Source organism: Haliotis asinina, chromosome 3 (assembly GCF_037392515.1).
Source record: "Haliotis asinina isolate JCU_RB_2024 chromosome 3, JCU_Hal_asi_v2, whole genome shotgun sequence".
Lineage (NCBI taxonomy): Eukaryota > Metazoa > Mollusca > Gastropoda > Lepetellida > Haliotidae > Haliotis > Haliotis asinina.
The window spans coordinates 24104705-24116308 of NC_090282.1; the positions used below are offsets into that span (position 1 = coordinate 24104705).

Genomic DNA, 11604 nt, shown 5'->3' on the forward strand with positions numbered 1-11604 from the left:
GCAGTAGCCACGGATAATACTGTGCACTCTAGAAATCAAACGAAAACGTGTTCTTGGTGTGTCAACATTATTATTTTCGTTTCATAATATTTAATACTTTCCGGAAATAATGAACATTGTAAGTCGAATATTCGCTCCTATCTTTAAACAGGGAGAATAGAAGACGCGCAGATTATCCCTGTTTTTACCCAGCAGTAAATATTGTCAATATATTGTAACTGGTGACTGGTATATCTGAATTGAACCCGGTCAGATTGAGAAAGTTGTTTCCCTCCCAACCCTAACGGCCAAATCAGGAGGGTTGGTTGGCCCAACTATCTGGCGCAGCATTTGGCCTTTCACTGTCGCATCCTTAAGGGGTGATTGAAATCTATGATAATGGGTTCGATTTCTGGATCGCTCGGGGCGGTGGGTAGAGGTCAAAGCGTTTGCTGATCACGCCGATCATGTGCAGCCCTGTGCACTTAACCGAACCAGCGAATCCGCTGGTTAATAACTAGATAGAGGCCACATGAATACGTGCATACACCTATAGTTGCGAGTACAACGAGCAGTAAACTTGGACAAAGTACAGTGACTGTGTGTCCCAGTCCACCCCGCTGTGAATGTACCTCGTAACGATGGAAAGCCACATTGTAATTCGGTGCGCCTAGAAGCAGCCAGAGTTGTATGTTCCCAAGGGAGTTGTGATTGAAAATACGATGTGCATTTGTCATGGACATCCAATGATCGAGAGAAAACAAAGCGCCTTTCAGCAGTTGAACAGGGTAATGGCTAACTTGATATCACCGCTATACAAATGTTAGTATAATGATAATGTTGCTGAAAGCGGCGTAAAACTAAACTCACTCCTAGTTCGCCCGGATACCCGCATCAATTCCGTTCTAAAGCAGCAAGAGTCTCTAACCTGTGTATATTTCCACACATAATGATGATAACAAGAATTATATGACTGATATCCATTTCTTTACACATTTTTAACTCCCGCTAAACAAAGAATGTATCCTCTCAGTCATATGTACTCACGATGTGCGAAGGTTCGAGGCATAAACTTTCTCCCCGGTCGATGAGATCGTTGCAACGACTGTGCGCTGCAGTTCCAGTTGTCGAATCTCTCCTCAATACGTTTCACTTCAGCTTCTGTAAAAGAAAGACTAATGTCTTATGAGTGAGGGAGTTTAGTTATGCGCCGCACTCAGCAATATCCAAGCTATATGGTGGCACTCTGTACATAATCGAATCTGGACCAGACAATCCATTGATCAACAGCATGTGCATTGATTTGCGCATACGATGACGTGTCAACCAAGTCCGCGAGCCTGACCACCTGATCCCGTTAGTCGCCTCTTAGACAAACATGGGTTCGTGAAGATCAGTTCTACTCCGGATGTACTTGATCACTGCTATCTATATTTATCAAAATAATCTTCATCACAAGCAATGATTATTTCATTAATGAATCAGTTACGATTTCATATCTGTCAAAAGATGTTTAGTTTTTGTTTTCATTAATGCTACAGCAGTGAAAATGGAAAAGCATAGGACTGCCGTTCCATTACGTTCCTGGAGGTCTCTTTTAAGGATACTCATCAACATTTAAATTCTAGGTCTTGTACCTGAAGGGCAGCTTGCCAGTATGGGGGGAATTCCATTCACTGAGGCTTTATACAACATTTGTTTTGGCCTTGAGCCACTTGTCCTGAAAAAGAGTATAAAAATACACATATGTATCATTGTTGGCAAAAAAACCACCCGCCATCACCAGAATTCCAAGCACATGTGAATGATTTGTACCATAACTTACTGCCTCAATATGACATATTACCATTTTTAAAAATGAAAGACTCGTCTTCCCCTCGGACAGTTTTAATTCGCCGATATCGTTTAGTATTGCCTTTGGATAAAACTCCAGAATGAAACAATGGCTTTTTCCTTACATTTTTAATATTCCCGCTTGGAAAACATCATTAACTTACCGATGCTCAAGAGGCTCTGCGCCAGCAAATCCGTATTGATAGGCATGATCGGGTAAAACACATCCAGAGAGTGCCATGTTTGCGTCCTAGTTTGTGCAAAGACCATATTCACAATGCTTTGTTATGACGTCACAGTATTATGACGACACAGAAAGAGGTCACTTCTTCTTCTTGGCATTGTGACGTCATCAGGGTCGGATCCTGTGAAGACGTTTTTCACATCTGATTGAAATACAATGGGTTGCCTCATCTTTAACAGTGAGACGGGGGCTTCACTGACCCTCTCCCCGACAAAATGAAATAAAAAGCTGTAAAAGCGGATCCTTGCACAAAGCAGATTTAGGATTCTTTTAGGTAGATTTCTTCCTGAAATAGATATATGTATATTGCATGTTATACGCATTTTCCAGAAGGAAAATGTAAAATTTAGATAGTGTCGCAGATCCTACCCCCTTTGTTGTCAATTGCTTGCACGAGATTTCCATGCTGTGTCTGCGCATGCCCCTTGTGTCTTTTCCTGTGGCCAGGTATTGGACGTGGGTGAGTGACTGATGTGATTTTTCACTGATATTTTCACAAGAAACTAACCTCTGATGCAGCACCCTAGTAGTCGATTAATAGCGCATAGTTACACATAATTTGCAATGTCGAATACAATGAAAAACAACCCAAACACTACTGAATTACTCAAGGGAAGTAATCCTTTATTTAACATGCATGATATAAAACACTAGGCCATAAATGCAAATGGTCAGATGTGTTCTGCTTGAATCTGTTCGAATGAATCTCAAGACTGCACTGATCCAGCAGAAACGTGTTGCTGGTAAATCAGGCGAAGTCTTCACAACATTGTCTTTATACTGCGGTTGAAAACAACAGTCCCTCACTAACGCTTTCTGTCCAGGTTGTCATGGAGAAGCGGCAAATGCATGTGGTAATGTTTTAGTGAAAAGGAAATTAGAAATAATTACACATGCATGTTTTGGAAGGAGTTCCTTGCGTTCCCCCATATTGTTTCTTCTGTAGATGAACAGATGTAACACTAAGTAGATCAACCCTATATATCACGCTTAATCTGGGGGCTTTTAGTTATTTTTGTGAGTCCCCTAGTAATTGTTGTGTTAGGTTTTGTTAATAATTCTAGGATATATTAATGAATAAACATTATTTGAGATGGGGAACCCTTACCCATATATTATCTATGTTTAATTTTTCAGACCTTCTACAATGATTTGGATATCATTGATCACAGCTGCACTTCTCATCGGAACAGGTGGGACTTCGTTGTGCTTAAAGATAACTTATTCATTGTGTGATGTCCGTTGTTAACAGGACTTTCTATGATGTATAGATCAGCGACTCTATTGCGTTAAACACTATGCAATCATGAATCTCGAACAAATTTGTTTTGGAGCACGACGCCACGATACATGTTCTTGTATCGTTTCCAAGTGTGAATGAAAACGAAACGTCGTGCTCTAGAATTAAAGAAGTTTCCATCCACATAAACTTGTCTGACTTCCGATTTCTTAAATGCCACTCACAGAAATTTGTCTTTAGTTATTTTCTGTGGATTTTACGGCACTTTGAGTAGAACGTGAAACATTGGTAAGTCTTCCGCCCGTGCCACTCGACGAACCTTTCCCTCATAGTTAAAATTTAGGGGGTGATGCGGACGGCAGTCTTACCGAAAAGGTAACCTTTAAATACTACTTCATCTTGCAACATGTAAATTATGTATTTTTACGTCGAATTGGGTATTATTTTATATTTTACCAAAATGAAAACATGTTTAAATATTTTCTGTACCCAGTTGATTCCGCCGGTACCGCCAACCTCGCGGGAAATATCTCCATTGTAGAGGGAATGACGGGAGCCACAGGACCAGTGGGACAGACTGGACCCAGGGGACTCTCAGGGCTGAGTGGGGAGAAAGGCATGAAGGGAGAGATAGGTGCACCGGTAAGAGCATGTTAATAACACGTAGAGGATGGCAAAGAAATAGCTGTCATATTTTGCTTTTTTTGTTGTTTCAAGAAAGGATTTGCACAAAGATCAGACTAAGGATGAGGGATCAATAGCATCCACAGTAGGAGGGAATCTTAAATATACTTTGAATAAACCGTCACTGCATTTGGAACAATCACAGTCCTGTCAAAAGTGTTGGTTGCCCATTTTGTAGGGCGTCATCGGGCCGACTGGAACCCGAGGAGAGACCGGTGCAACTGGCGTAGCAGGACCCCATGGAGATACTGGCCCTCAGGGAGACATTGGGGCCACGGGTGTAACTGGTCCGGTTGGGCCGGTAGGAGCAACGGGACCTATTGGGCAAAAAGGAAGTCGAGGATTAAAGGGAGACCCCGGTAAACTCCATAGCACTTGGTATCTATATATTTGTCGTAGCTGCTACGGTTTTGATGAACACTTGTAGCATGTAAACTGATACAGCTATGGTATTGTTGAACACCAACAAAAACATTTACTTCCTTACTCTGTGATGTGTGATATATAATCTGGACATATACTATCATATGATATACGTAGTGCATGTTATACTCTTTGATACATACTATTATTTGGGGCGTTGGCTGTCCAGTTAACGGGATTTTATGTCTGAGGTTGCCTCCCCTAATTTGCCAGGATTCGCATATCCAGAACTCACACAGATTATAATCGTTGATCTGTCAGAACCAAGCCCTTTCTTACCGGTTACGTTAACGTATGAAACTGTGATCTGGGAAACTTGGGACCATTAGCAAAATTTAACCTCACACCCCACATCCCATTCCAACCACGCGCACTGAAGTATAATATTCAAACTTATACGATCTCTCCTTTTCAGGCCCACGGGGCCCGAAAGGAGAACCGGGTGATGACGGAGACAAGGGGGATCGTGGGGCGACGGGGGAGAAGGGAGAGCCAGGCCCCCGTGGGGTGAAGGGGGATATAGGGCCAGTCGGGTACACGGGAGCAACAGGGGTGACGGGGGCGGCAGGGAGGACTGGTTCTCCCGGACCGGTGGGACATCGAGGAGAGACGGGCCCTAGGGGCGAAGTAGGCATGACAGGCCCTCATGGACCAGCATTCACAGGTGAGGTACCGAGAGATTCTATTAACACGTGAAAACATTGTTCCTATAAAGAAAATATCGTTTAAACAAAGGATTGCTCTGCTCCTCTTTTCAAAGTGAACTAAGGGGACCGGCCGGGAAGCCTGGTGGTTAAAGCGTCCCCTCGTCACGCCACAGTTGGGGTTTGATTCCCCACGTATACAATGTGTGAAGCCTATTTCTGGTACCTTCCGCCGTGATATTGGGGGAATATTGCCCAAAGCGGCCTAATTCACCCACTTCTGAGGAAACAAACCTGGGCACTGGGCAGACCAATGGGTCACCATTGGTAAACGTTGGTATTAACTGGTAAACGTAATGCTTTACCCTACCAAGCACACGCGCACTGTATGACCCAGCAAGATAGATGTGAAACAACTTGGGTTTGATTCATTTGCTGAAATATTTTGAAAAGATCGGCGTCCAACTAATTCTCTCTCTCCGAGTGTATTTTCGGTTTACCAGACTTTCGTAGATGGAATGGGCCAGGTATATATATGCATGAATACTTCATGTGGCCTTGTCTACTTTACGTTCCAGATGTGAATGAATGTGCTACGTCAGACCATGGCTGCTCACATATTTGCGTCAACACAATGCAAGGATATCACTGCTCGTGCAGCACGGGTTATGCGCTGCTCATCTCCGACAACAAGACATGTACAGGTGACTATAGTCTGGCAGAAAATGTTCCAGCATGGTGTTTGCTAACTTCACTTTAAAACTATAAGTGCTATCCGTTTCCAATTTGGTATGAGGCTTTATAATTCTTCTACCATTTAGGATTTTTATTGTCATAATTTATCACTCGATAATAAGAAAGTTGTCTATAAGAGCTGTCATTATTTGAAGTCACAACAACACCTCACATGTCAAGGGTGTTGAGCTACTTACCGGAACAGCGACCCGGTCATGCAAATAGGCAGGTCACATGTCACATTCGTACATTGTGCTCGGCAGGTCATGTCACGTGACTTAAAGCACGTGCATTTTGCATTAGTTAACGGTGTCAATACCGGTGTAGGGCAGAAGGGGTCATCTCAAACTCAAATATGTCACATAATTTATATGATGTTTTCAAATTGCTGTTGCGATGTCTTTTCATGCACATGTACATAACGCAGAATTTTGATTGTTTAGTTTCCATGGAAATATTTTGAGCTTGGAAGTTGGGAGGGGACAGGTTTATTTTCTAGGCATTATTCCCAGTCCATTAATCATATTTCTGTGAAGCTATGCATGCACACATTACTGAAGTGGATCTTTGATTTGTATTTTGGGGGCTGATCACTTACTTGTTTTCCTCGAATTTTTCAAGATTTTTCAATCACAAAGCATCTCTCCTTCGGACAGGTCAGTATCTGATTCATCTCCAAGATGAATTAAGATTGGTGGGATGGTCTCTTCTCTAATACCATCTAGTTTCCAGTACTAATTTTCAACTGCCAATACATGTGTGACACAGGCTTCCCACCGACTGATATCAACCTCCCCTATTGCCGTGTGGACAATTTTTTTCAACGTCAGATAACTAGTGTCGTGTTGTAGCATGATACCTTCCCCTTGATATCCCCCATATCAGTTCAATTGGATTCAAATCGTAGTGGTATGGCGGTTGTCGTAGAACCTCGTGACCAGCGTTCTTCAACATTTTGTCGATGGCATAGGAAGGTGGTGGTTTGTGTTGTAACACAAACTCATACAACACTGGTTTTGTTGCTTTGTCAGGTCTTACGATGTTGTTTCTACCAAGCCATTGGATGATCTCTGCTTTACGACAATTGGATGTTGGACACCGATTGTCGTACTCACGGCAACTGTGATATGGAGCATTGTCCATGACTACCAAGGCCTTTTCTGGAAGGGCTGTGATCAGTTGTTGTTCTACATACTGTGTAAAGACAGCCCCATTCATTTCCGCATGGTAGTCTCTCTCGTCGGTGGATTAAATTTAAATACCAAATCACACCCAGACAGAAATCCTTTGTGTGAGCCAGCATGCAGAATTATAAGTCTCTGTCCTCTACCAGCTGGTAGCTTCCGCTTCGGAACACTGTCAGGATGCTGCCATTGGTAAGATGCTGTATGGGAGGCATTTACCCATGTCTCGTCTAGATACACCGGTTCGTAACCATCAGCGCGTTTTTTCTAATTGTTCCCCTGAACACTTTTATATTTGTAACCGAATTTCAGCAACAATTTGCAAATAGTATAACGGGAGACATCAAGTTGGTCTTGAGCAAGGATTTGTTTCAATCGCCGTCCCAACACATGCTCATTTTGACGTGTTAGTTTTCTAATTGTGTCCCTGACAAGCCTTTGATCAAAACTATCCAGTTTTAATTTCCTACCAACTTTTGAGATGGTCCCTGGAATGTCAGTAGACGAGGCATGGATAATTCCACTCAACACGCCCTTTGAGAGATCCAAGGCATGTTGGGTCCGTTTGAAATACTTTTCAGAAGCTACAAATGGACGGCCCCTTTCACTTTCTCGTTTCAAATAATTATAGATTTTTCTAATAATGTCTTTGCATCAGCCGACAAATTGGATGTGGACATTTCTTTATGTGTAGATGTTTCTGCACTTTGTGCAATGCACGAGCACGTGACATGACACTTGACAATCCCCAATGGTAGATCTAGAAGAATTATAAAGCCTCATACCAAACTGGAAACGGATAGCACTTATAGTTTTACAGTAAAGTAAACACCGTCCTGAAACATTTTCTGCCAGACTATTTGCTGTGTAATCAAATACTTCATACTTAAAAAGGCGATGAAGTCCGAAACACGATTTCTCTACAATTACTGTAAGGTAATACAGTAACATTACGCTGTTAAACATGATTTCGGTGGACATTTGAGACTTTTTGGGCATATTTAACCTACTTTCCAGGGGCCACTTTCACGAAGCACCTTTACTAAGGGTAACCTTAACTGCCATTGCTCTAAGGTTACTATAGTGACTTACGATCACCTTAGTGCTTTGTGAAAGGATCAGGGCCTCCTTTAAGCATTAGACCCCTGACGGTCCGGGTAGAATGGGTCTTCAGTAACCCATGCTTGCCACAAAAGGCGACTATGCTTGTCGTAAGAGGCGACTAACAGGATCGGGTGGTTAGACTAGCTGACTTGGTTGACACATGACACTGCTGTTGATCACTGGATTGTCTGGTCCAGACTCGATTATTTACAGACCACCACCACATAGCTGGAATGTTGCTGAATGATGCTTAAAACCAAACTCACTCACTCCTTTAAGCATTACGGTGATCGCAAGTCACTGAGGTAGCCCTAACATGCGTCCTACATTCTTTGGTTGCTGTTCCAGATTTGTTGTCTGACGATCACTGGTTTGTTAGCATGATGCTAAACTCATTTGAAACGTAAAAAGTTGTAAGCAGGTCTGTGATCTTCACCCCTTCTACGTGCTTGGCCTGGGCCACTGGCCAAAGAAGAACACAACACTCTCACTTGAAATATTCAGCATTTCGGCTGTTGTATCTAAAACTGGCGTATTGTTCTTTTCAGATGTAGATGAGTGTGAGGTGCGGAATGGCGGCTGTCAACATACTTGTTCCAACTCAGACGGCACATACCAATGTGCCTGTGAGGCTGGCTACAGACTGGGCCCCGACAGACGTTCGTGTATAGGTGGGTGGTTGTGTGCCTGTGAGGCTGGCTACAGACTGGGCCCAGACAGATGTTCGTGTATAGGTGGGTGGTTGTGTGCCTGTGAGGCTGGCTACAGACTGGGCCCAGGCAGATGTTCGTGTATAGGTGGGTGGCTGTGTGCCTGTGAGGCTGGCTACAGACTAGTCCCAGACAGACTTTCGTGTATAAGTGGGTGGTTGTGTGCCTGTGAGGCTGGCTACAGACTAGGCTCAGACGGCCGTTCGTGTATAGGTGGGTGGTTGTCTGTCTGTAAATATGCTGATACGAATGTATGACTGCAAAATGATTGTTTCATTTCCAGACATAGACGAGTGTAAGGAGCGGCACGGTGGATGTACTAACTTACAGCACTGTATCAACATGCCCGGGGGTAACCAGTGCGTCAGGAGGGAGGTGGGCAGAGCAGCAGCCAAGGCATCAGGTCAGGTGTAATTGTCCCTTTATTTTAAGGTAGGGTCAGGGGCGGGATGGTAGGGTTGTGGTTAAACCGTTTACTTCTTCCAGCGAATACACCAGTGCCGTTTTCATTATCTTTTTCACTACCAGAAAACCCCAAACAAAATAGGTGTGGATGATACGATGTAACGACGTCGTTGTGCGTCAGTAGTGTGCAACGTTCCTTGTCGTTTCAGTCACTGCTTAGCTTGGCTGATTCCGTATAAGACAAAATATAATTATAGATGCCAGCTTCTTATTTATTGCATAAACAACGTTTCTGGGCTTTTCCAGTAGTTGCTCACCAGGACCCCATGGTCAAGAGTTCGAAACTCAGTTCGCCCCGAGCATAGGGGCGTGTCTTGCTTAGAAATAGCATTAGAGACATACGGGTGTATAGATCCTACCCTTACTCTAAGGGTCCATACACCTATATAGCGTTAGAGACTTACCGGTGTATAGATCCTACCCTTACTCTAAGGGTCTATACACCTATATAGCGTTAGAGACATATGGGTGTATAGATCCTACCCTTACTCTAAGGGTCCATACACCTATATAGCGTTAGAGACATACCGGTGTATAGATCCTACCCTTACTCTAAGAGTGTATACACCTACATAGCGTTAGAGACATACCGGTGTATAGATCCTACCCTTACTCTAAGGGTCTATACACCTATATGGCGTTAGAGACATATGGGTGTATAGATCCTACCCTTACTCTAAGGGTCTATACGCCTATATAGCGTTAGAGACATATGGGTGTATAGATCCTACCCTTACTCTAAGGGTCTATACGCCTATATAGCGTTAGAGACATACGGGTGTGTAGATCCTACCCTTACTCTAAGGGTGTATACACCTATATAGCGTTAGAGACATATGGGTGTATAGATCCTACCCTTACTCTAAGGGTGTATACACCTATATGGCGTTAGAGACATATGGGTGTATAGATCCTACCCTTACTCTAAGGGTGTATACACCTATATAGCGTTAGAGACATACGGGTGTATAGATCTTACCCTTACTCTAGGGGTGTATATACCTATATCTTTCTAACACTGTTTCTAAGCGAGACACGCCCCATTTGGCCCAGAGTATGTATGTCCTATCATGCCTCCTCGTCGTGCGTGTCACCAGGATAAGTTTAGAATAGCGTTCAAAATAACCATAAATCCAACTCGATCACACAGTCAGTCTTTCTGTAACCCATTATAACCTTCTTCCTTTGTTTTTTTCAGCCTCCACCCAAGCAGTGTGTGATAAGTACGAGGGGATTTTAAGCCGGTCAACAGTTATTGGACTCATCGTTTGGCTTATCCTTCTGAGTCTTCTGCTATTCCTTATCTTAGCTTGTCTTTTCGCTAGAAAAGGGCGACACAGTCGGGACGATAGGCGTTATAACGAAGGTCGCTATAACGAAGGGACCTGGGAGACAAAGTCTCACAGAAGTGCCTACTCAAACAGAGGACCTGAGGTCAATTATTACTAAGCCTTATTTAACAATAAGGTATAAATAGTATTCCTCGAGTGCTGTGACATGTACATATAATTACATATCATAGTTATACATAAAATTATTTATATTTTTGTCTTGCTGTCATCGTATTTATTTGTTGTCATCGTATGCAAGTGTGTGGTTGTGTGGGCAGACGTGTAGATGTGTACGTTTATATCTGACGTTATAGTTATGGCTACACTCTTTGAGAAATATTCTTGGTACTACGCGCGATTCAATGTATGTATTGTTTTATATCTCCCGTTCAGCATTGTTAAAAGTGTTCCATAGTAAGTTTATGTGCCATACTCCTTTGATGGTTGATTCCTTAATTCCACACAATTTCATTTCCTTGCGACATACTTTGAAATTGGTCGGTGACAGACGTTTCATATTCCTCTGTAATGTAACGTGGTGAAGAATCCATGTCTGTCATTGTTGAAGTCAAGCATTCAGGATTCTTGAGCGTCATGTAGTTCTGATAAATTAGGAAGAATATACATTGCTCATGCAAGGAAAACGTTTCAAGGCTTACAGTGTACTTATTTGTTGAACAAGAGTTTTACACAAACATGTAAACAAATGCATACATAACTGAAAAAGAAACGCTACTCTGCGTTTTGTCAAGGTTTTACATAGAAACATGAATGTTTACTTTAAGAGATTTCATATGTGTTTCGTGCTACAGTGAGACATTCCCTTGAAGTTTTCAGAGTGTCTCATGCGTCATTTACTGAGACTTGGCCCATTAGTGTTTCTCCCGGCATCCAAAAAGGCATCCAAAAAGGCATCCAAAATTTTCAAAAGTGGCATCCTTTCCCGAAAATGGACATGCAATGACAGATTTCTAACTTAAAGTATTGGGATAAAGATCATATATAAATCAGTGCTTATATCAATCATT

The 11604-nt window shown here is 42.6% G+C and overlaps 1 protein-coding gene across 1 annotated transcript; it reads left to right on the forward strand.

Moving 5' to 3' along the window:
- The first annotated feature begins 2467 nt into the window (after positions 1-2467).
- Positions 2468-10793, forward strand: LOC137276689 (uncharacterized). Its single transcript, XM_067808306.1, has 9 exons — positions 2468-2516; positions 3194-3249; positions 3790-3938; positions 4159-4339; positions 4819-5067; positions 5626-5751; positions 8619-8741; positions 9064-9183; positions 10444-10793. Exons 2-9 carry the CDS (start codon positions 3204-3206, stop codon positions 10692-10694), a joined length of 1245 nt encoding a protein of 414 aa, XP_067664407.1. The 5' UTR covers positions 2468-2516; positions 3194-3203; the 3' UTR covers positions 10695-10793.
- Positions 10794-11604: the final 811 nt, after the last annotated feature.